The 24,635-nt window shown below is 48.7% G+C and overlaps 1 protein-coding gene across 16 annotated transcripts in view; it reads left to right on the forward strand.

The window, feature by feature from the left end:
• plekhh1 (pleckstrin homology domain containing, family H (with MyTH4 domain) member 1) overlaps positions 1-24,635 on the forward strand; it is a 122,777-nt gene that overhangs the window by 84,649 nt on the left and 13,493 nt on the right. For 9 of the 16 annotated variants that reach the window (XM_055505500.1, XM_055505499.1, XM_041069185.2 and 6 more), the window contains one exon: positions 21,128-21,297. In XM_055505500.1, the coding sequence (XP_055361475.1) occupies positions 21,128-21,297 (170 nt within the window). Of the gene's footprint in view, positions 1-1,670; positions 1,755-16,875; positions 17,549-21,127; positions 21,298-24,635 lie in introns of those variants that run through there. The other 7 variants (XM_041069190.2, XM_041069191.2, XM_041069195.2 and 4 more) reach the window with 2 other exon arrangements.

A 24,635-nucleotide genomic window follows, 5' to 3' on the forward strand; every position in this document is an offset into this window, starting at 1 on the left:
TGAAACCGGGCCCGCGTGGCTAGAACTCGCTGAAGCCCGGCCTTGTTTGCTGCTGTTTGTTCAGCTGGCCCACCAGCAGGGACACCGGGGACTCAGATTCCCCCTTCTTAGGCCCAGTTGGACACCTCCATCGCCGCACCCACCCAGGTCACCAACCCGCTGACCTCCCTCGCCCGGGGGTTATTTGCTCCGAGGTCATTGTTTTAAGAGGAGCGCTTTGTTCGGCCTTCGTTGGGTCCACACTTGGGCTCTTATCATCGGTGCCATTGATCTGGTCCAAATTAGATGATTAGGGGCCCTGCAGTTAGTCCTGTTGAGTGGGCCGGTCTAAGCTGGGCTGAGCCAGACTGAGCTAGGGATGAGGAGGAGATTACTTGGATGAGGGACAGGGGTCAGAGGGCACACAGACCAAACACAGTTGGCCGTTCACGCTCGAAGATACGACGTGAAATGAGTGAACGTTTAAAGGGGACGGGGTCGAGCCGCTCTGGTTGTGTTTATGTACATAGCACTGCTACTTCACAGTCGTGAGCCTAACCACCCGAGATCACACCAGATGACGACGCAGCGCGTCAGGTGAGATGCCAAACCTGTTTTTTCCTCGTCCACGGTTTAGTTTCTTGTCACAATAACAACATTAACCAGAATGCATCACTGAAAACCACATGAGAATTTTCACCCCACTCTTTTGGTTAGACGTGTGAAGTAAACACAAAGGAACATATCGCGACAGCACCGCGCTCTGCAGGTCCAAGTCAGACCTCAGCCTCCAGCTCTGGGTTTTGCTCATCTGCGTCGCAGTGTGGCTTCTGATGCGGTTTAGTTCAAGCGCGTCAGCCTTGTTGGGTTACACCCCCCCCCCCAATGAACCTGGCCTTGAAAACAAACCGAGCCAGAGAACGTCAGAGGATCTGAGTCGCCCAACCTGCACGGCACGCAGCGCCGACTGATTCACACACCAGCGTGCGCACGAGGCTTTAATGTGTATTAGCATTCACATCAATTTATCAGTCAAGGGGCCTTATAATTATAGTCTGGATGTAATCTAAAACCCCCTCCACTCCCTGTATAAACTGAAAGTCCTCCCTCTTCTGGCTCAGGGATTAGGAACAAGGCTCTGTTGAATGAGGGGCACATTACTCTGAGGCATCCTTAGCACTTGTCAAGGGAGGCATCAATAATATTAGAGGATTGGGGTTTGTCTAAGACCCCGAGATAAGGAGTAGTTAATGACAGAGGGGGGTTACCTACAGTTACTCACACAATGTGTCCTGCAAGCATAAACAGAGGAGCAGTGATTGAAACGAGGAGGAGGCTCGTGTATCAGTGTAGTGTGGCCACACTGTGGACATGTGTGCTTGCAGGCTCTTTTTCATGTACAGTATCTGATGTGAACCCGGGCCCGGGTCCCCACAATGGCGCCTTTGTTTTCTGGCTTGTTTACTGCAAGCTGATATTTGCAGCAGCTTACGGTTTATGGCGTGAAACCAAAGTGAAAGAGCATGTCGTCGGAGTTCCCAGCGCCTCTTCTGCCTTGTTTCTTTTAACTCTCAGCCTCCGTGCTCTACTGTGGCACGGGTCAAAGGTCACGGGGCTAAGGCCCACACTGCGTCCGCATTAGAGGTCTGGAAGTACTCAGTGACCAGGCCTCCTCCTCTTTTCTCTTTCAGAACTATCTGTCCACTGCTGATAAACAGCTTCATCGAGCGAGGTCTCGGCGGTGTCGTCCCAGGGCTCCCTGACACCACCGGCCTGTGAGAACCTCTCTGCAGTAAACAGCTCTCGTTCACACAGCCATTTTCACTCGCAGTTTGCTTGTTTTGCCGTGAAAAGCATTTAGATGAGGCCCTGCTTACATTATTGCGGGAGATGGTGATGACAGCATATCTTAGTCTTGTTTGAGCTCCGAAATGAAAACACTGCTGCAGCCAGACATTCATCAGCACGGCGAAGCCCCGTCTGCTCTCTCTTTAGAAGCCGCTTTGAGTAAAATAGTCTGTTTAACACCAACTTTGCGAAGGCGAAAACAAACACGTACACCCGTAAGACACACAAACTGCAAATCTCGTGCTTTAGTTTACATAAAAGAGCTGTACCCCACGAACTGCGTTAAATACTGACCTGATTAGATTTACAGATGTGTTAAATGTGCTCACCTTTTACAGCACAAGTATTTGCTTTTCCATCACCGGTTCGTTTTTCCTGCAGTGTTGCAACCGTTAAACTGTCAGTTTGCAGATGGAACAGAAGATAATTGCTTAATAATTCTGAATTCTGAATACTGCAACCAAGCGTAAGCATCTGCTCCTGCAGCAGCCGACGACTTTTGTCATTGTTTGGTAACTCTACACCTCAATTAATCTTCAAATTGGGGACTTGTATGTTTTGTCAGCAGATGCATTTTCATCTTTAAAGTATTTAGCGTGGATTTCACAACCTCGCGATGCTTTCACGTAACGTCAGCAAATCTATTATTCTGCGTTGGGAGTGGCCGCAGTTCGTTGCCAGCAGCTTGTTGACGCGTTTTCATCTTTTCATCAGCTGGGAGATATCGTTGCTGTAAAAAATTTATGATTGCTCTGAGTTAGAATTACAAATCGGAGATTTAATGTGAATATTTTTATTTCAACTTGGCCGCTCGTGATGATGGGATTTAAATCATACGACGCGAATGTGCCACAAGTGGCTGCGAAAAGATTACCTTGGCAAGAAATTAGAAAGTCTACGCACTGGCTCACACATAAATTATCCTTATTGTTCGCACATTTCTCTAATCTTTTCGTTTTAATGCAACATGCTGGATACCTTTCACACCCAGGGCCACAAGAAATGATTTAACTAAAACAGTCTGAAAAGGTGGAATCGCTTCAGTCAAATCAATTACACCCCAAGAGGCCTTGGTTAATAATAACGGTCAATATCAATTCATACATTGTGCTCTGATGATTTTCCTGTTCACGCTGCAACTGGTGGACGCACACGCAGCCATGCTCCACACAAACTGGCTCCAAACATGATGGCAACTCTGGCATGAGAAGAAGGGCTCCTTTGTTTGTTGTATTTGTCCGAATAGTGGGGAAAAAATAAAACGGCGTGGGTAAAACATCAGAACAGTTGCTGAACCAATCAGGCCTTGTACATAGTCATATACCAATATGTGTGTGGCACACAGGCATTTGGGACGAGGGCACATTTTGGAACGAGCTGCAACTTTCGTGGCTGTCGTTGAGTTGAGAGTTCCTTCAAACGGTGCACGCCAAATGTTGTCTCCTTCCTCAGCAGCAAACGCTCTGTTTCCACCTTGATATGTTCATGCATGCCGACGAAGGAATTGATTTCTCACTTGTCTCCTGAAAAATGTCGACCTACTCCTCTGGGCTAAAAGCTGAGCTGCGCCTTGTAGCAGTTAGCTCGTTATTTGTGAGAGCTTTAGCCATTTGTTCCATTGCTTCGCTGGCTTTGTGCAGTCGCGAACGGACAGCTGGAAACAGCTGCCGTGGACGTGAGATCACACACAGGGTTTTCTGAAATGTCACAATGGACTCGCAAACCCATTAAGTGCAAACTTTATCTCTTGGCCGTTTCAGAGTGACTCAAAACGATCTAAAGTTCAGAGGCCTGTGGAGGTGCGTCGTCGAGTCGGAACCAGACTAAACAAGCCGCGCGGAGATGGGATCGGACACTCGGCATGCGAGAGGGCTGTCACTCTTCCTCCCCGAGATCACTATCCCAACAATGACATCACCGAGGGCGGGGGAAAAAAGAGGACGAGTTCAAGATGGCGGTGGAAAAGGGTGAATTGGCAGAGACGGCGGTGGTGTCAGCGAGAGAGGGGGAATAAGGAAGAGAGAGCCTCAAGCTGCGGCTTGGCTGAACTCGCCGTGAACCTTGGCAGATTTATTTTCTCCGGAGCCTGTTGCTCGCTCAGAGGGGCCAGACGTACATGCCTCGCCCTGGGCCGCTGCCGAGCGCGGCGAGGGGGAGCTGAAGGGACAGCGCGGAGGCATTTCAGGGGTCACGGGGTGACGCGGAGCAGCCTTTTACATGGAGTCGGCTCCCTAATCCATTATTCGCCGTTTAATAGTCCGGCCCTGGGTTTCATGCGCCCTGATGGAGCATTCCAGCCCGTCACCCTAATTAGAAACACTCGCTCCATTAACTGGGGTGTTTCATATTAAACCTTGTCATTGTGATTGACAGAGCTGGTGTGAGCTGATGGATCCCTGCTCCCACCGCTCACTCTTTGCATCCCCTGAGGCGACTGGTGTGTGTTTGTGTTCTTACCGTGAGCGTTATGTAATTCTTTGGCGCATCTGGTTTATGTAGGCAACAGCGTAATGTTGTGTAAGTTAGGTCCAGTATTAGTATTACGCTTTTTATAGACAGTGGCACCGTGATGCTGATCTGCACTGAGCCACACGAGGCATTTCTGGCCTAAATGTTTTATGAGGCACGTTCACTAGAACGATTAGGCGTCATCCTGAAATGTGGAATCGAGTCCTTCTAATCCATTCATGGATTTACCACCCACGCAGAAAATGTCACGTAGGACAATGTGCTGGATGGAGATGCATGTGTTGTGACGAACAAAGGCAACCGCACAACCAAACAATTTCAAGATTGCCACCAAAACACACATTAGAGGAAGTGAAATTAACCATTGAAAGCCTGTAATTTCTTGTGAAAATAAATCTTTTAGCTTTTTATGGGGGACTTAGTTTTCCTTCAGCATCCTTGTGGATCCGGTTTTTAGTGGTCATTAAAGGAACCGAGGCCTAAAGGACTTTGACAGCGGCCGCAGCTCTAAGACAACATCTATTTTCCACATCTCTTCCCATTGTACATCGTGCACTGTCATTAAAGAGAGCAGTACTCCATGTAAGCTCACACTGGAGCCCATTGAGGAAGAGGGGAATTAAGTAGCTATCCTACATCTCACTCAACTCTCCGTGAACTGCTTGTGGAACCTGGGGTCAGTGACTCTGGGTTCCGTATCGTTTTCCCTTCCACTCCTCCGCTGTTTTTCCTGGGGGTGATTTGCGGAGGCTCGGGGAGGCCGGAAGGCTCGCAGCTCCCGATCCCTGCGATCGCTCCGTCCTATCCACCTGCAGGAGCAGCCCAGCTGTGACCCGGAGGGTGAGGAGGTGTGAGGGCAAAAGGCCAGACACAAGATAAGTGCCAAGCTTCAAACGTCAGCGCTGTTCACTGTGACAGTGAACAGCGCTTCTCCCCCAAATGCTCAGATTCTGCCTTCCTTCCTCGTCAGATGATCCAGTCGTAGAGCAGAGGAACCTTTTAATGCATTTGTGATAAAAAAAAAAATTTGCTAAACCCATAGTTTTACTTCCCCAAATGAACTAATGTGCTGAATCTGTTCAATTAGCGCTGGGAGGCCATGTTTTGGTTTTCAGTACGTGGTGTGAAATCAGAAAACAGGGAAGTTGGAGACTCTTTGACCTATTAATCAACTGCTGCTGAGGGAGCAGCCGTTACTTGATCATGCTGCTGCAGGGCCAAGGAGCGTGAAGGAAATATTTGTAATGCACCGAACTTGTGTTAGATTTCTGTTTTATAGAACCATCCAGCAACATTTCGTTTAAAGGAGATGCAAAGAGCGTGGAAAAGTATGATATAATTAACTCTGAGAGAGATTCAAACTCATTAAAGTCTGTTTGCAAAGATAAAAATAGTGACGGGGGTAATTATTAGTCGTTTCCACTTGTTTTTAAACTTTTTACATAGACATGACCTCATCATCCCTATCACTAATCCACTACTTTTACCTTTGATAACAGAGGCCAATGACTTTAGAAAAGAGATCATTTTAAAAATATTTTAAAATGTCAATCATTTATACAAGTTATTAACATCACTGGCTAAAACCTGATGGAGTTTACACATGCAGCAGGCGCAGAGGAACGGTAGCATTCTTTTAGAGTAATTTTTCTAACCAGCTGTTGAATAAACGTTTGTTATTAACTTTCCTTTTACTCAGTTTGGCTCTAAGTCACGTGTAAAAACTCTAAAACCGCTTTAGCTGCTGAATGTGCATCCAAGCTCTACCCAGCGAGTTGCTAACTGCCTGTTCTTAGATGATGAGCGAGTTGGTTTTAGAGGTTGGAGGCATAGACGCATCCGCGTCGTGACCATGTAATGAGTTATGAAGTTAAATTTGAGGGTAAAAGCTGATGCAGTTTCCATTTAATTGCTGTGTGTGTTAGTGAAAATGAAGATGCTGGATGTTGAACTGCAGAACGCATTGCTGAGCACCTCTGTATATCCAGACAGGCCACTTCACAATGAGGAGTGTTTTATAACCCACCCATCAGTTGACTCTCAATTACTGATTAAGCTGGAGATGCTGTTTGCTGTGTCTTAACACAGCAGTCTTGTGTATAGACAGTATTTTCTCTGACAATAATCTACTTGCGGAGCTGACTCACTGAAACTGCACTTCATTACTGAAGACGCCCGCCTGCTGTGGATGGAAACAAGGTCGATGGGAGCGGTGAGAAACAAAGCAGCAAGCTTTGCATGCTCGAAACCCAAAACAGCATCCTGAGAGATGCAGGCTCTTCACAATAAACACTCTTCACAGTTTCTTTTTCTTATTCCTATCATTTTCTTATTCCTATTTTCATATAAAAATTTACATTTGCAATATCATAACATTTTTTATGTGATATTAGTATTAGAACAGCTTCTAATAATAACCTGTACATGATCACGGCTTCTTCCATAAACATTTCCATGAGACAAATGCTCAAAAACAATTTTTGTATCAAATGACTCAGGTTCCAGTTCTGCAGAAGTACATGCTACGACTAGTGTGAGTCTCATAAAAAGTAATAATAAAATAAACCAGAGTAAGCTTTAGCTCAGGGTTGACGGGGACTGTGGACTGATTAACAACAACAGGGGAGAACAGGGACAACGGTGAAAAAATGGAGTATAAGACAGTAAGTCAATCGCTAGACATGACCCAAGTCCTGATTGAGGCAACAACAATGACGGAGGGCAGTAAAAGCCTGGGAAACTGTATCAAAGTGAAAACCCCCAAATGCTTTGCTCAGTGTTTTCCAATAAGGGATTTGCAACCAAATATTTGGCTTCATTAACTTTAGTTTAGTTGAAAACAATCTGTTCCACAACTCAGAAATGGGTTCTTTGGATTTTTAAATGCTATTATGCAGAATCTGAGCTTGTGAACCTTTATTATTAACACAAATAGCTTCACACAGGGAGCATAAACAGCGTGTAGACCTGTGAATGAGATGGCGTGAAAGCAGCTTGAAGTTGATTCGTCAAGTGACGTCTCAATTATGAAGTTGTCGAACAACACATAATTACACTCCTGCAGCTTCCCAAAGCGACCAAAACCGCCCGCTCGCACGCTGCTCCTCCGTCACAAGCCGAAAAACCGGAGCGCAGGCGCACAGAAACCACAGGCGGCGCCGGCGTTTCATCCTTTCAGCCCCGCGCTCGTATCGGGACGGCCTCCGCGGAGCAGCCCCGGATCAAAGTGGAGGTGGTGGTGGAGAGAACACCCAGGGACACCCGCCGCCGCATAAACAAGGGATCTCCTTACTAAAAACAGAGGCCTGAGCAGCCTGCCCACATCCAGCGGAACAGGGGGGGTGGAAGGGGCTTCAAAAAGACAGGGAGGGGGGGGGGGCGCAGAACATGTTACATGGGCGGAAAGGTAGAGCCAAATCATTCATTACTGTAATTACAACCTAAGCCCACTTACTCTTTCATTCAGTAGGCGGAGAGGAGAAAAGAAAGAGGGAGAGGAGAGACGGAGCCTGCCCACAGAGGTGTTTAACACATTAGCGGAGAGCAGCCACATAGCACGCACTCCAGGGGGTCCTCGGTCACTGGGCCCAGTAAACGCACGGGGCTATGAGCGGCCTGTCCAAGTGTCGCCATCGCAGGATCTATTGCCTCATGCTGTCGCTCCCTGCTTTGCGTTGCCTCCAAGCACCGCGGCGTTGGGCTCTTCAGCGGGTCTTCGCCTCCCTCTCGCGCGGCCCTTCCTCAGCGCCGGGCCGTCCCTCCGGGGGAACCGACGCGCCGTGGAGAGGAAGGGAAACAGTAGCCTAATGTGATTTGGGGACGACAACAACTACAATGCCTGGAAAGTTCCGCCACTGGGTTCACAGACTGCCACGGTTTGCGCTGTGGCTGTTTCCAGTCATTCAGGCGACCTGCAGGTGTTTGCATCCATGCCAGGAAATAGTCCTTTCCTGTAGCTTTCATTCAGGTTTTACACTGTCCCCTCACATACAGCACGTGTGAGCTTCTGTCTGATCCATCGCGTCTGAGGAAAGCATAAAAGCATAACATGTACGTTTGGGCTAGCCCACATGTTGGTGGGGGTCTACGGGCAGAAATCAGAGATTTCACACATCACACGCATTATCACAAGTGCTCGGATGGAGCGAATGGTGAGTCGCTGTTCAGCCGCTGTGCAGAGACAGGCCACAGGTGCCACCTAGTGGACAGACGCTGTAGTGGAGCTGGGAGGCTGTTGAGGCCTTGGCTGCTGAGTCACTGAGAGACTCGCATCCCAGAACGCACTGTCCGACCTTATTGCATGGCTTGGTTTGCCTTTAAATCCAGAAAATACTGTACCTGCTTCAAAACATCACCCCAAGTGTGTGAGCGCGACCTCTGCAGTGTGACTGACAGCCGGCGAAGGCTCCAGCGAACCCACGACCCTCAGTGAGGGAGTGGGCGAGCGAGTCCATACTGTACAATTTAATTACCGTTTTACGCATTATTGAACCCTTTTGTCCCTCATACGCAGCTGCGGGGCCGAAACGACAGCGACGTAAAGGACAAAGGACACCAGCACAACGACGACTGATCCCAAACCAGTGATTCATATCCGCTCTGGAGCATGAGACAGATGAAGCCGTCCTTGGATCGCGGGATGACTCACTTATTATTTATCCCTGCAAAACCACATAGCAGTGGAGTAACACGTCCTCAGTGGCCTCGCTATTCAGCACATTTCCACAAATGGAGTTCCTTTTTTTCACTGGGATCAGTCCAGTATTACATCACGTTCATGTCAGGGCCTGATGTTATGATGTTTATTAGGAATGTAAATATATTTATAGGCTCTGTGTTCTGTTCTTTTTCGTCTTCCTCGTTGTTTATACAGAAAGTGTATGTAGTGGTCAGAACATCTGTGTTTATCCTCCACTGACCTGAACCGACTCCTATTCCTTTATAAATGTCCAGCCTCCACGCCTTTCTAAACAGAGTCTGAATGGCTGATTGTGTCTGCTCCTACACAGCTCCAGCTCTGATCCTCGCTCCTTCCACCCACAAAAATGCTGCTTCTGCTACAGCCCATTTGCCTGCACACATAGACACACATGTGCGCGGCCGCTCCATGAGAAACAAATGTGCGCTGTGTGCAAATAGGGACTCGCACCGGCGTCCGCGGCGGGCGGCACATGTGCGGCCCAGATGTGCCCGGCGCTGGGAGGATGTTTTGCATTCCCTCCGTGGAACATGTGAGGCGTTCCTGTGGGCCGTCCGTCTGGCTGCGTTCTGTGTCGCGGGGATGTGTGGGCCCCGGCTCCAGGGGCTCGGGCACATCCGTTAGCGTGCTAACGCGCCGCAGATGTGGGGGGTGGCGCTGAATCAGGTGGTGGGAGGACCCCAGCCCGTGTCCTAAAACTATACTACTAACTTTTCTTAGCTTCACTTAGTTTTGTTGGTGGAAAGGTTTTAATTGTGAATCCCTGAATCCCTTTCTTCTCTTCCGTTGGCCCACAGCCGGCCCAGAGCACGGACCCGGCCCTCGTGGGCCTCATGCCACCTGCTTTAGGGTCATGGCCGTGCAGCGATCTGACTCCGGGTGTGTGTTAATGCGCATGAGCGCGTCTCTGCATATAGGGCAGTAGAGGATGCTTTAACACAAACACACACAACCGACGCAGCGTGAGACCCCATTGTGTCCCAATCAGTCCACCAGGACCCCAGTAACCGGTACGTCCTCCTTCCTTCGCTCCAGTTGACTGAGTCCGACGAGCCTCGGCAGCGAGCGATGGCGAGCAGGAGCTCCCCTTTGATCACGGCGGCCGTTACTCAATGGGACGTGGCGTTGCTGGGGGTGCGGAGCAGAAGGAAGCTGCTGGGAGAGAGTGCCCAATTGTCTGCTCCCTTTCTTTTTCGCCCCCGCCAAGGAGACGATAGCGAGGCTGTGACCTCCTGCCCCTCTGCCCTCACACTTGAAGGACGCTTTCTGAGCGACCCCCTCTGCTGAGACATCCCGACTCTGACCGCTCGCGATGTGTGGCGTTGGCTTTGGACGTTTTATGTGAGAAAGATTAAAGAGCTGACGAGAACCAGACAAAGGCCGAATGGACCGAGCATCTGTCGATGGGAGTGTGCGTGTTTTAAGTGTCTTCTGAGAACTGGGGGAGGAGTCTGGTGTCAGATACTGTACAGATAGGACGCTCCAACACAACATTGGGTCCTGAGGCAACAATCACATAATTCAGTTGGTTGTCTGCTGGGACGACGGCATTAACATCATCCACAACAACGCTGACCTCACCGATGTTCTCACTCGGCACAGTCGCATCACTGGGCTGGGTCAAAAAGGCAAAAAGGACAGATCAGGAGCGTTTCTCTGTATTTTCCCGTTAGAAGCTGTTTCACATCCTTCACTTCTCCCACTTGTGACTTTTATTGTGACTTTTTAAAACTCAAACGTGACACTGACTCCACTTGAACTGAATGTGAACGTAAGAGATGAAAACCACTTCCAGATGTCTTTCAATGTGATAAACCAATATTTTCGCCCATCACATCCACAGGAACACTTTTTGGTTTTATTTTGCCTTTGGTTTGTGTAACGTGCCACCGTTGGATAGGCACCATAACACCAGCATTTCCTGGGTCTGGGTACTTGTTTCTTGCAAGGAAGAAGAAAAACGTTTTATTTTTTAGAGACAGATGTTAGAAATAAGCTACTTCTCTGGGCGCCCCTAGTGGTGAACTTTACAGAGGACACTACTGTGATCGTCCAGCAGAGGGCAGCATCTCCCTGAAGTTCAGCAGCTGACGAGCAGCAGCGACGGCTTTCTCACCTTCCCTCCCTCCTTCATTCCTTTCTTTCAGTGACTTTGATCATGTCCGTCTTCCACACACACATAATACCACACAAGCAGCAGCGCGGTCTGCTCCTTGACTTGTTCAGCAGAGATCTGTTTCCCTCTCTGCTAAAACCATCACTGCCCCCCTCCAACTTACCTCCTCTGTGGAAACTGTTCTTCCCCCTCTCGTCTCCTCCGTCCTCCTCCATCGCCGCCACCTCTTCTTGCTCTTTCTGTTCTCCTCCCTCATCCACTCACTCTTTCACCTGCAGATCCTATTCTGCTTTCCTGGCCAGCTGGAATAGTTGCCTGCACGGTCATGACATCAGCGTCCCACTGAGATGAAATAAGCTGAAGCTTCCAGGGAAAAGGAAAATGTGTGTTTGTGTTGTTCTGGACTTGCTGCACATTGCTCCAATCTCTGAAAGAGAAGATGCAGGAGTGCAACGCAAGGATGGGAGGACCTCATGGTTTCTACATTAGCTGCTCTGGGCTTCATGCATGTGGTCTGCCCACTAATCACGACGTCAGATTTTCTATTGATTTACACAGTTGACGTTGCTTCATTGCAGCTTAGCACTTTTACAGAGCTCTTAACATGATCTCTGTCGGGGCTGATATCCAGTTGTGTTTCTATCATGACACTAAATTTGAGACATATTACGTTTAGATCCTTTTGGGAGACCTTACAGTCATTTCCTTATTCTGGAGTAAACATGCAGCACTGTCCCCTGTTTAATAGCAGTCAATCACGTGTGTTCGGTCCCTGTTTAAAAACACTGGTGTGTTGGTGCGAGTCCCTTTGTGGGGCATTCACACGTTTCTAACAGTTCTTCAGGGCGTGGGGGGTCGGCTGTTAAATACTGTCACACTTCAGAGATTCTGTGTGGGCCTTACACCTCATCTCTGTGATCTCACCTCTCGCACTGCATCAACATCAGCAGCAGATGTAGTGGCACCGGCAGGAAATGGAGCTGGGCATAAAGCAAACCTTTAAGATGGGATTCATTTTTAATCATCAACCATATCAGTCAAAACTATCGTGCATATAATGGTAAGATACCATTATATGTATCATACCATTAGATTAGCTACCATAACCGGAAAGAATATGCAGTACTGGACAGAACATGTGTTTTAGAGTTCTACTTTCTGATGGCTCTTATCTAATTGAATGAACTTGTTAGTAAAGTTGTGTAAATTGTGCCCGTGCTTCCTCACGTCCCCTATGAGGATGTGGGATGAGAGCTTTATCGCCCCCGATCTTATCGCGCCTGCGAGCACAACACTCTGGCTCTGCAGCTCCGGCCCGTCGCCGGGCAGGACCGCGGCCAAGGCCTCCTCCCCAGGGAAGCGCGGGCCTCGGCGCTGGCCCGTCACCGCTGACAACGCTGGGCTCGCTCCATTTCATGCGCTCATACTCTCCATTGTCCCGAAGCTTTCACGGCTCCCCATCTGCACCGTGTCAAACAGATCATGTGACATTGCCTCATCCCCTGTTTGTGAAACACCCTGCTTTTTGAACCTCCGCCCTCTTTTACTGTTTTCTCCTAATGTTTAAAGTCATATTAGACACAATCTCCGTCCTTTCGCTCTTTCTCGCTCGAGTCAGATTTTCCCTGTGTAAACTGTGGGCGCATTGTGTCAGAGCAGATCTTGTCTGTGCCTTGGTGGTGATTGTTATGTCTGTGGGAAACAGCATAATGGATTTGAGGGCCCTTCGTGTACAGCAAGCTCCTCTGGCCTCTCCTCCTCACTCTGTTTCGACAGTTCGCAAACAACCGCGGTGTTTGCTTTGCTCTTCGTCCCCTTCAAGTATCGCAGAGTAACAGCGGCACCGTTCTTCATCAGCCTGGTCACTTACTGTAGCATCACTGGTGTAGCATCGTTGCTAATGAGACCAACTCTACAGTAGTAGTTACAGTAGGTTATAGAGAGAACGCCTCCTCTTGTCTATATGTTTTCCTCACTCAGGCTAAAGTCCCAGTTGCGTAATCCGATGAAGGGATCGACCTTTTAAAGTATCTGAAATGACACCGGGGGCTTGTTACGAGTGAAATCTTTCTCGACTTTAGTTGTGAATTTGCGACCGCGGGACGTGAATGCGGCTCGTTTTACTGCTTCAGCCAGGCTGAAAAACTATATTCAACAATTGCGGCGGGGGCGGTTTGTGGACTGGCTGCGATTTGCACTCGAGCCCATTGTAAACACTCCGGCTGCATCACCTATGGTGGATCGCTGCAAAGCACGACCACGGCGTCCTGCTTTGTAATTTAGATCTTTACAGCGCTTCATCCATCACACAGACAAGCGTCCGCCCACGCACAAACACACACGCCTGTTGTATACACAGCGCACACACACACACGGGCCTGAGCCACGCTCAGCGTTATGAAATGAGTGTTATTGTGAAGTGGCTAAACAGTCATCACTTGTGGACCTGTGATTTAAGGATCACGCTCTGACCACACTCACACTGTCTGCTTCCACAGCCACTGTCACTGGGCGCACGGCTTTACGTCTCACTCACCAGACCCATTTTCCAGTTGCTGGGGATGTTGACAGTGTGCACAGAGCCAGACCCCTGCTAATGTCTATTACACATGCTGGCTGTTAGAATCCGGCCCAATGTGGGTCAGCGTAGCACAGACACAACACTGTTATTTTCCAGCGTACAGTTCCTCAGCACCCAATGGCAAACAGAGGCAGAACAATTAGCAGCCGCTGGGGCTGCAGAGTGGAGCATTTACCAGCTAATGAGCCAGATCTTTGCAGTCAAGTGTTGGGACAAAACGCTTTCACATGGGCAAAATTGTTAAAAAAAATTACTGTGCAAAAAAATGTACCAGGAGGGGACTTACCTCAACTGTGTCTTTATGTTGAGTTGTTATGTTGAGTGAAATAACTGACTGGAGCTTTTGTTTGAATTTGTGGCTTCCTCTCCAGCTCCAAAGCACCAACAGCTGTTTGTTGTTATTGTATTTTGTCTTGACAGTAGTGGTCAGTGATATCTGAGTCCATCTGTCCGTCCGTCCGTCCGTCCGTCCATCATTTAATATTTTTTTAAAGATTTATATTTATATTATAATCTATATTTTGTCAAACAATACCTGTTTTGGCTTTAATTAGCTCCACCCCCTGCAGCTTTCAGCCATTGTGAAGGTCCTTGTAATCATAGGCGTGTAAAACCTTTTCCTGTGTCAGCAATGACCAGCAGACAGATGACTCCTACTGTATCTGCAACATTAGCCTTTGCTAACTTGAAGTCCCGCTGCAGCTCATCAAGCAGACCACACACAGACTACAGTAAGTTCATAGTGGTGTTATCACACAATGGGAAAAATCAAATGAGTGTGTATGTTCACCCCACCCCAGTGTCAGACATGTTGTCCTTAGCATCTTTCTGTCCTCTCTCTACCACTGTTGTTGTTAAAGTCAGTTTGGTTTGTTTTCTTTTTATATACACTTTCCATCATGCTCCACTCCCTCTGTGGTTCCAGCACGGCTGGCCAAACAGCAGTAAAAAGCTCAAAGGACATCAGAGAGGAAAAGGGAGATGTATTTGTTAGCCTCGCTGAGTAGTAGCCAGTCGACATGTGAGAGATGAGGGAAACGCTCGGCTTCAGCGCTGGTGTGAAGGACCAACGAGTGGCCTGACAGCAGCCACCGTCCCGTCTGTGGGGGGGGTCAGCAGTCAATCAGCTCTGACATGTGCAGTCTGTCGCTGTTATTTACTGTAGGTTCTGGGATTTATTTTTATGCAAATGCTCAATTAAAGCGCCGTTATGGCCAGACATACGCCGAATACGAGGAAATAGAGTAAACACATGAAAAACCAAGCACATAAAAGCACATAACTCAAGCTGGCTCGAGTCAGAAACATGAAACGCGAAGCGAAATCATCATAAAAACCACTGCTTTCAACTGCTGCGCTCGCTAAAACTATGGCTTTCAATTTGAGAGCGGAATGATGTGATGTTTTCCCCGCATTCTGTTCCGTTTGAATCTAAAGAGAGTGAAAATCCAAAGCAGATTCGGCCATGTTTTATTGTGGCTCGCTGAGGCCTCCAGACAGAAATGCGTCCTGGCACTGAGTGACTGCCTCAGTGACCTCCACCGGCGAGACCTGTTCAGGAACCAGCCACTGGGTCAGGTTCGACGGCCTCGCGGGCGCGGGTCATCACGCAGTTGTGCAGGTTAAATAACTGGAACCACTGCAAACACGCCGCTCAACTGGTCTCCAGCGCTCTGGCTCCTGTCCTGCCTTCGCCTCTGGCAGACGTGCCCAGGGGAGCAGGCATGTAAACCACGTAGGCCTGACACCAGTTGTTTTGACTGAGAGCACTGAGGCACTGACTTATTGTGCAACACAAGGCACAGCCTTGGACCCGGCCAACTATAGCACAGAAATCCCAGCAGCGAGTTACGCATGAACCTCGTCCAGGATGAAGCTTCCAAACAGAAATGTATTAGTCATGTGAGAAACAGTGATCCACAGAGCTAACATTAGAAAAAGCCTGTGAACACAGATATAGAAAGATGATCAGTACTGTGTGTGTGTGTGTGTGTGTGTGTGTGTGTGTGTGTGTGTGTGTGTGTGTGTGTGTGTGTGTGTGTGTGTGTGATCCTGTCCAGGTTTCAGCGCCCCGTGTGCGTCCGATGGCGTCTTCCTGCCTCTGCTCTGTGTTTGTGCGGCCTCAGGGTGTGTCACACCACCGCGTGCCTCTTACATTAACACACACACACGTAGCTGAGTGATGCCGCGGTTCCATTTTCACGCCGTATTGTAATTAGATTCTAAGTGTCCTGTTCATTTTATGGTGTCGGGACGCGTTCGTACTGCCCGTATGGCTCAGCGCCGTGTGCTATGTAACAGGAACCTCTGAAATAATAGGAAACCTTTATTTGGGTGTAACATGCAGCAATTGAATAGCTCAGACGTTATGAAACGTTCCAGATGCAGATGCATAAAGACTCCAGCGAGGAACGCGATCTTCCCAGCAGGACCACAAGTCTGACGCTCTGATTAGGCTCCATTTGTTTCTCAGATCCACTGCTGATTAAATCTGCTCCACTCTGGACTCTTTCTGACGTCTGAGGGAATCCTTGCAGCGAAAAGAGACCTCAGTGCACTTGAACTTTAGCTGGTGTGGTCCCCGGCCTCGCCACATTATGCTCTCGCGATTCTTTTACAACCCAGATAATGATTCATCGCAGTTGCAAAGCTCCACACGGTGATTTAACAACTTTTGATTCCAGTAAAGTTCAGCCTACAAGCTTTGCCAACAAACAAACATACTGTAATTAGGCTACTTAAAACCCAAACGTAGGACTTCAGTGTTCATGGTGGTCTCAGCAGTAATAGGTATAAAGACATCTTAATGCTCACTCACACAGACCCCTTCACTCAACAAAGGTTTTTCTGTCTTCACTTAGAGATTTGCTGTGTAGAATGACACGTGTCATATTCATCTGCTTAACGTGTCCTGGGCGTCCTACCTACTTTTTAACCCAATTAAACTATGTTATGTGATTTAAACAAAAATGTAGTCGTGTGTGAAAGGATCCTGCAGATACTGAGAACGACTCAGGAGAGGCGGCAATGAAAACCGTGCGCAGAATAGAACATCTGAAAATATTGATTCAAAGACTTGGTGACATAAACACAAAAAAACATAAAACTGATTAATTATTACTTAAAACGTGTTGTGTAGCTGTGTCTGCTCTGTCCTTGATGCTCTATCGATCACATTAGTCCTGAACAGAGTGCTACAGAGGTTAAAAGGGCTTCATAAGAAAAGTTTAAACTTGACTTTTTTTGTTCCATTATCATATAATTGGGCTTTTGACTTTTAATAATAATGAGAATATTGTTATTAAATGCCTTGTTAACAGAAAAGTAGCTGCTAGCAATTAAGTTTCTAGTGGGAAAACTACAGACCTAAGTTATTGGTCAGGGTGTTTTATATGTCCGACTGTCTCTAATCTCACAAGGAGCTGGACCTATAAAACGAACCTTAGAATAAAACGATGGGCGCAGCAGCTCCAAGAAATATTCAGGGCTGCGTTTCCGTCCTATGGGAAAAGCCGAGTCTGCCCTAATGTAATATCCTGAGCAGCTCCTGCACACGAGGGGGCCTGACTCGTGGAGAAACCTGATCCCGCACTGGGCTCTTTAAAGGAATATGGGATGAGTCTGTTGAATGGAGCTGGAGGGAGTCCCACTCGAGTCTCCACAGAGAGCGAAGGACGGCGGCGGCGGCACGGACGCGACGCGACGCGACGCGACGCGTGGACTCTGCGGCGAGAAATGACTGAGAGGCGGCGACGAGGGGAACGACGGAGCGAGGGAGCAGCCATGAGCCGAGTTCCGACGAGCGGCCGGGGAAGGTGTCAGTGAGCCGCGGCCGGAGAGACGACGCAGCCCCAAGGTAACGGCGGCGCCGGGCGTCCCCGCGCTGTGCTCCGTGCCAGGACGCACGGGCTGCAGCGCGTCCGCACGCACGCACGCACGCACGCACGCACGCACGCACGCCGCGGCCGCAGCTTTGCGTTAGGAGAGTTGTCAAAGAGTTGATGCCTCCAACTCCATTTTTGCTGACGGACTGTTTCGCCGCTAAGCTGTGCGCGTCTTGCGCACCTGTTTCCTGCGGCCTTTTTTGGACAAAACCTTGGTCGCTTGTTGCGCATGGAAGAGTTCTACCGACACCACTTTAATACTACATGTAAACCGTTTTTCACAACTCATATCACAAGACAGACATCGACTATATATTTCTAGAGCATATCGTTTCTCCGTGATAGTGCTTCACAACTTGCGCTTGCGGGACTGCGGGGCTGCAGACGGAGGTGTGCAGAGGAATGCCAGGGCCTGTGTTTAAAGTGGAGGCTGATAATGAGTGCGGTCAGTTCGCTGAGGCCTGTCATTAACCTGCACTGGGAGCGAGCTGCGGATCTGCTGGCGAAGGGAGGAGAGCGTGTGGAGGAGGAGGGGGAGGGGGAGAGGAGGGTGGGAAACGGTGCTGGGAGGGCAAAGGGAGGTGTGGGGGAGAGGTGAGCGGAAAGAGGAGCAGGACAAGATGGTTAAGACCAATGGGCCCGGATTAGAATGATGTAGTTCTGATTTGAAGACTTGCGTTTGCTTGCAGTGTTTTAAACGTTACATCTGACTTCCAGTTGCTTTTTGGGTCTGAAATATGCCAGTGATATACATCTGTTACATCTACACATACATCTAAGAACAGAGTGAAAGGAGAAAAAAGAGGCTCTGTTGGACGTTTTCCTCTTGTATTTCTAGGAACGTGTCCCAGCTGTAAATGTGCAATGGGACCTACAGTAAATGGTGACACTGGGACCAATTTAAACAAAGGTGTGAGGCCGACTTGACCGGATGGGAGTTGACAGAGGTCCCCTCGTTAACTCATAGGGCTGCTGAGATGATAATGATAAGGCAGTAACACACTTCATGCTCATTTGTCCGTGTGTGTGTGTGTGTGTGTGTGTGTGTGTGTGTGTGTGTGTGTGTGTGTGTGTGTGTGTGTGTGTGTGTGTGAGGACACCAGGTGAGACTTCAGCGGAGACAACAGCAGCAGGGATTTGATACGTCTGTTGGGGATGATATCACTGAAGCACCAAATCACTTACGTCACCACAGCTGCACGCTCAGCAGTGTGTCACCATCAGTGTGTACTGTGTGTGTGTGTGTGCGCGTGCACAAACTTATCTGTTTCCAATCCGTTCTGTGCGTATCTCCGCCTGTCGGCGCTCTTTTAGGCAGGCGCTGAAGGGGAGTGCGTGAATGTGTAGCGATTAAGGAAAGGACTGACTTAAGACCTCATCGACATCACAACACTGTAGCAAACAATTTCATAACAGCCAGTGGCACCTTCCAAAGCTCTTGAATAACAACTCTTATTGCTGGATATCAAATGTCACCCCGTCTGAGGTATAGAGCAGTATAACTGTCAGTGCAGTCAATGGAAAGCAGTTGTTGGCGATGGCCGCCGTAGGAAGGATCCCGCCGGGGCCTTTGTGGTGGCGTTTCCATCCACTCGTCTTCCCCCACTATTTGCTCTGGCCGCGGCCGCGTGCGAGCCTCCGCAGCTAGATGGAAGTAGAGAAGCTCTCGGGGTTCATGTATCTGTCTGCAGCCAGGAGGAGTCACCGTCCTGGGCTCAGGCCCCACCCGGCCGCTCTGGGTGGCCCAGTGGGGACCAAACATGGATCCAAAGTGGTGTGCAGATCGTGGAACACTTGTTTTTTGTTGTTCTGACTGTTGCTCCACCACCTAAGTGTTTCCACCGTCAGCATATGCCCGACAGAGGGACGCTGCAGAGAACAGTATTTATCTGATCGTATATAACACAAGGCTGGATTTAGGGGCAAAGTGTCCTATAAACCATCCTACAATGGAGGGTTATGCTCATGCAAAAGGGGAAAATGACTCCACTTTAAATATCCGCTGAAACAAAAGCTAAACATTTGGCTGCATGACTCCCACACAGTAAAAATGACCTCATTCTGCAGAGGCTGGTCTAGTGCAGCCCGGTGCAGTGAACAGAGAGGATACGTGGTCCGCGGTAACCTTCCCAAGGTCTGACTTTAAACTTGTTGATCATTCAGTTGGTTTCACAACACCAGATGGTATGAACGGCAATGAACCCTCCTTTATGTGGTGTCCAGCAAGTTTCTGTTCTGGGGACGTTACCATTAGGGGGTCTAGGACGCTGGCATTAGCAGAGCTGAGAGTGTTTAAATACAGTAAATGGTACGTGTCCACTCTGGATGAAGGCCCGCCCTCATCTGGCCTCATCGCCCAGGGTGACTTCCCTGATTCCCCACATCAGTGCCCTGCTTTACTTGACCTCCATGCCCTCCATTCTGCCCCAGAGAGAGAGAGAGAGAAAGAGAGAGAGCTGGACCTTGACTGCCCAGCCAGGGTGCAGCGGCTGGCTGGCAAAACCTCCCATGCCCGACTTCTGTAATTTGTTTGCTAGGCCTGTATTTATGAGCATGCTAATTGTAGGGAGCGCTGTGGTGCAGTTATATTTGCTGGACTTTGAACGTCTGCTGTTCTGTTGACGGTGTCTGGCTTTGCTCAGAGTCCGTCTGAAATCAGTCCGTGAATAATATTGCATTTAATTTTCGTTTTACTCAATGTAAATGTCTTAAATTTCGCTCGTTGCAATAACTCCCCGTGAAGCTGTAGCTTGTAGCCGTGAAGCTGGTTTAATCTCGCGATAATCAGGTGTTTATTGAGTTCACACAGTACGGCTTCAACCTTCATGAGTGAGTGAAAAACAGCCCCTCGTCGATGCTCCTCAGGTAAAAATAACCTCAGCACCCCACTTTCCCACATTCAGAACTGGGCCCATTCATTCTCATACATTCCTTCCTCCTTTCTTGCCGGCCCCCGCTCCAGCCGTGATGGGCCTGTCACGCAGAAAGACACTATTGTGCTGCGCAAGATCTCATTTCACTCCTGTCTTGTAATTAAGAAGGGATTGCATGGCCGGGGAGCGGTGGGTGGGGGTGGGATTGGGTTAGTAGGTAATTTGGCTAAAAAGCAGAGCCCTGACCTGCTTTGTAGTGGGCAGGCCTGGGAGCGTGAACCCAACTCCCCCGCTGACACCAGCTTCCCTGCAGAGGTTTTGTTCAGTGTGTGTGGGCGTGCGGAGCGACCGAGGACGAGGAGGAAAAGACGGATTTGGGATCTGCTCATGCTGTGTGTTTGTTTCGGTGCAGAAAGCATGCGCGCATGCGATTACCACGGTCAAGTGTCTCAGAGCAACACAGAAAGTGGAGGAAGTTCTCATTAAACTCTCGTTATTGGCTCCTGCACGTTTGCCTGGTGAATCATGGGACGTGTGGGCGGCGGTGGGCTTTTTGGGAGCTAAGTCACCTTTTCTGTTCATATGAAACTGACTGTTAAAGGAAATGCCATCACGCTGCAAACTGAAACCACTGTGAGCGTAACGGGTGAGGGGACACTTGTGTTTGCTGTCTTTCAGTCCGGTCTGAGCTCCAACTCCCCGCCATGGCCGACGTGCTGGAGAGGGGCGGGCCCGGCGCCGTTGGAGAGCCCGCGGTGGATTGGCAGAAACGCTGCGTCGCTCTGGAGATGCAGCTGCTGAGGTTCCGGCTGCAGGCTGGGAAAATCCGAGAGCTGCTGGCAGAAAAGGTAAGGGAAGAAAAGCAGCTAAAGGGAGACGCTAAACTCCTCCTTCGTCTGCAGTGAAATGAGGCTGCACAACCTAAAAAGACCACTCCAAACAGACATGTCCTCCAGGGTTTTCCTGGGAATCCCACAGCATTCCCAACCTAGACGGGATGACCACATTTGCCGTGGGCCTCACTGACTGGAAATTCATTCACGACTAAGAGTTTGAGCGGATCAGGGCAGCGAGGGCGTCCTCTTTTCTCATCAACAGGTAGAGAAAAGGGGTCGTGTGCGCGTTGAATGTGCTTGATTGATTTGCAGCTTGTCGTGCTGCATTCACGCCGTTACACGCAAGCTCGCTCACCGGAGCGCCGTCAACACATTCACACACCAGGGAGCGATTAGAGCCCTGGAATCAGTCACGGCTGTGGATGACTGTTTGTTCATGCGCGTGCGTGAAGACACCTGAAGTTACTCACTAACGTTCCAGCCAGAAGGCATATTTAAGATCGAACTCATGACTTGTGGTGCTTTTCACCCCCCGAGTCGGGAAAACAAGCGTCAGCAGTCGCGACCAAATGCTTGTAAAGCTCTGGCTGAAAGTAATCAGCTGTCATCAGGAGACTCAGTTCAGTGCAGAAGAACTGCCTTCGGAAGAGTGGAAACGTTTGGATCAGTGGAAGGAGCAATGAGTTGAGAAGCAGGAGTTTGTATGGAGCTTTGCATCAGTTGACTTTCTGTATCATCTCCCATTCTGGAGCAGCCCAGAGCTTCATTCAGTCAGTCAGCAGGATGTTTACAGTCCAAACATGACCCAGTGGCTGATAAGAGCGGGACGGCTCCCTGCCGTGTCCACTGTCAGGTTTTGTCAGACCTCCAAATTCATGTGCGATCCCATGCACTATTTTATATATTATTACAAAAGGCAACTCATGGACAAATGATATTCACACTTTGCAGGATTGAGAACTGAAGACCTCATCCTGCATGACTGGATCTGTCACTCACTATTGATTGACACGCTGGAAACTATTAAGATGACGTTAAACACACGTGCATGCTATTAGCTCCTTAATTGCACTACGGACTAATAGCTCTCATACATAGTGTTTATTATTAGACCTTTTTTCTGTCTGTTTTGCCAAGACATGTAACTCAAATTTCACTTTTTAAAAACTAAGGCTAATTAATCCTTCGCCCTTTCTTACACTCCATCTGTCTTAAACAAACACAGGCACGCTCACATAGAGCTGCGCAGGGTTTACGTCGAGGCCTGTGCTGCTGAGTGAGTTTTTTTTATTTTTATTCCGTCATGTTATTGCTGTTTGGAAAGAGAGCTTCACTCTCCTCATCTCCTCTCTTGCCAAGTTAGGAGTGTTTTACGCATTGACCCACTTTGGTATGAAAAAACATGAAAAAGAAAAGTTGACGTGCTTGCATGTGACATGGCATTTATCTCCAGGGGCTGACTGCGAGTGAGGGACTGGAGAGACGGAGGGAGAGAGCCAGAGGGATGATTAACTCCATTTGACTCTTTCCTGTGGGTTCAAAAGTGTAATTAATGGCTATTAGCATTTAGCCTCTAAAAAGAAAACTTCCACCTACAGAGAAACTCCAACGAATGATTAAAGAGAGTATTTGTTTGATTTCAGACACACTAACGTCACGAATAAGTTTCATTTATTTAGATTTATATTTTAAATATAAAAGCGGACATTTAGATTCCCATCTACAAACCTCAAGTGGCTCCAAGGAGCAAAGCCCTGAGATCTGAATCAGAGCAGTGGTGTGAGTCACCAAGTGAAGCTTCGGGAAGCTCACGTGGACGCGTTCTGTGTGTTTAAACATTCATTTTCACGAGCAGATCTGTTTAGATGAGCTCCTTTTAATGGTTCAGGCGCTTGAGTCAGGGCTCTGTTTCTTTGACCTACATTTAACTGTGTTATCAGCAAAAGTGAGTGAATTGAGTAGATTATCACTGTGATCCAGTCAGGTCAGCATAGGTTTCTACTTAGCAGTATTTCATCCTGTGTTCTGGTGTGTTTCATTTCTCTTCCTTTTGTCTGTTTTGTCTAAAAAACAACAACATTTGAGCAGTGGATTTAACATTTAATGATTTAACTGGAGAGTGACCGGTGGATGTGAAGGGGTTAATGATTAAAGCTGAGGAATGAGGAAACCTGCATGGCCTTTTCTGCTCTTTACTCCTTTTTCTTCAACGTCACGAGCGTGTACGGCAGAAGTAGACAAAAATAATCACATGAAGGTGAAAGAGTATAAAGGAAACAACAGGAAATCCACTCAGCAGGATCAGATGTGGGGCCTCAGTCGGCCCTCTGTTGGTATGAGGAATAAACGGGAGTAGCTGTGACACATCACTTAGAGCGGTGACACATCGCGAGCCAAGCAGACCGTCGCTCAGCATCTGTTGACCTAGTTTTCCTGGAGCGTCCCGCACCTTTGGCTCTCGCTGGACTTTTTCACAGATTCTAAATGTCGACCCCACGGCCATTTAAAGCGCCTTGTCAGACGGAGTCATGGTTAGAGGTAGTTAGAAACTGTCTGTCAGTCCTCAGCATCTGGGTGGTTTCTATGGTGATAACTTGGACTTTTCCATGGCGAGTAACTGAAATACAATGAGTGCATGGGCTGCGCTGCCAGCTCTTCTTCTACTTCCTCTTTGTCAGGAGGACACAGCGCGTACAGACAATCGCCACCTGGTGGAGAGACTTCCCTCTGACTCCAGGAGTCGCCTGTGCTTCTTCTCTGTCGGCCTGGTGCGTCAGAGCCCTCAGGTGTCCGCTGAGCAGATGATCTGCTCTTATCTTATCTCCACCTCACTGGACACCGTCTGCCCCGCTGGATTCCACACTGAAGACGAGAAGAACAGCGCTGTCCCGTCGCTAATCCCTCCCTCCGACAGCAGGGCAGCGGAGCTCCCTGTGATGACCCAGACCCGTCCGTTTGGAGCAGCAGTGGAGCTTCAGTGTGTTGAACCGTGCGTCGACAGACGCTGGACAGCAGACGCCGTTGTCTCACGCTCGCTCAGCGGCTCAGATCTCAGCGCTGGGATTCTACAGAAAGGACGGAGATAAAGTGACAGCTCGATCCGATGCCGTCTGTGCCTCGGAGACTAGAGGCTGCAGCCACCGGATTGTAGGGTGATAGGAACCCAACGTGATGATGATATGGAACAGTGAACTGTCCACATAGTAAAGGAGTGCAAACAGGGATGTTTCTGTCAAAGGACCAGACCCTGTTATTTTGCAGCATCACTTCTCCAGCTCGGTTTGAAGCTCCGTCTCTTAGACATTAGGTTCCAATGCAAAAACAATGTAACCCTTTAACACATGTCCTGA

This window comes from Betta splendens, chromosome 22 (assembly GCF_900634795.4).
Source record: "Betta splendens chromosome 22, fBetSpl5.4, whole genome shotgun sequence".
Taxonomy (NCBI): domain Eukaryota; kingdom Metazoa; phylum Chordata; class Actinopteri; order Anabantiformes; family Osphronemidae; genus Betta; species Betta splendens.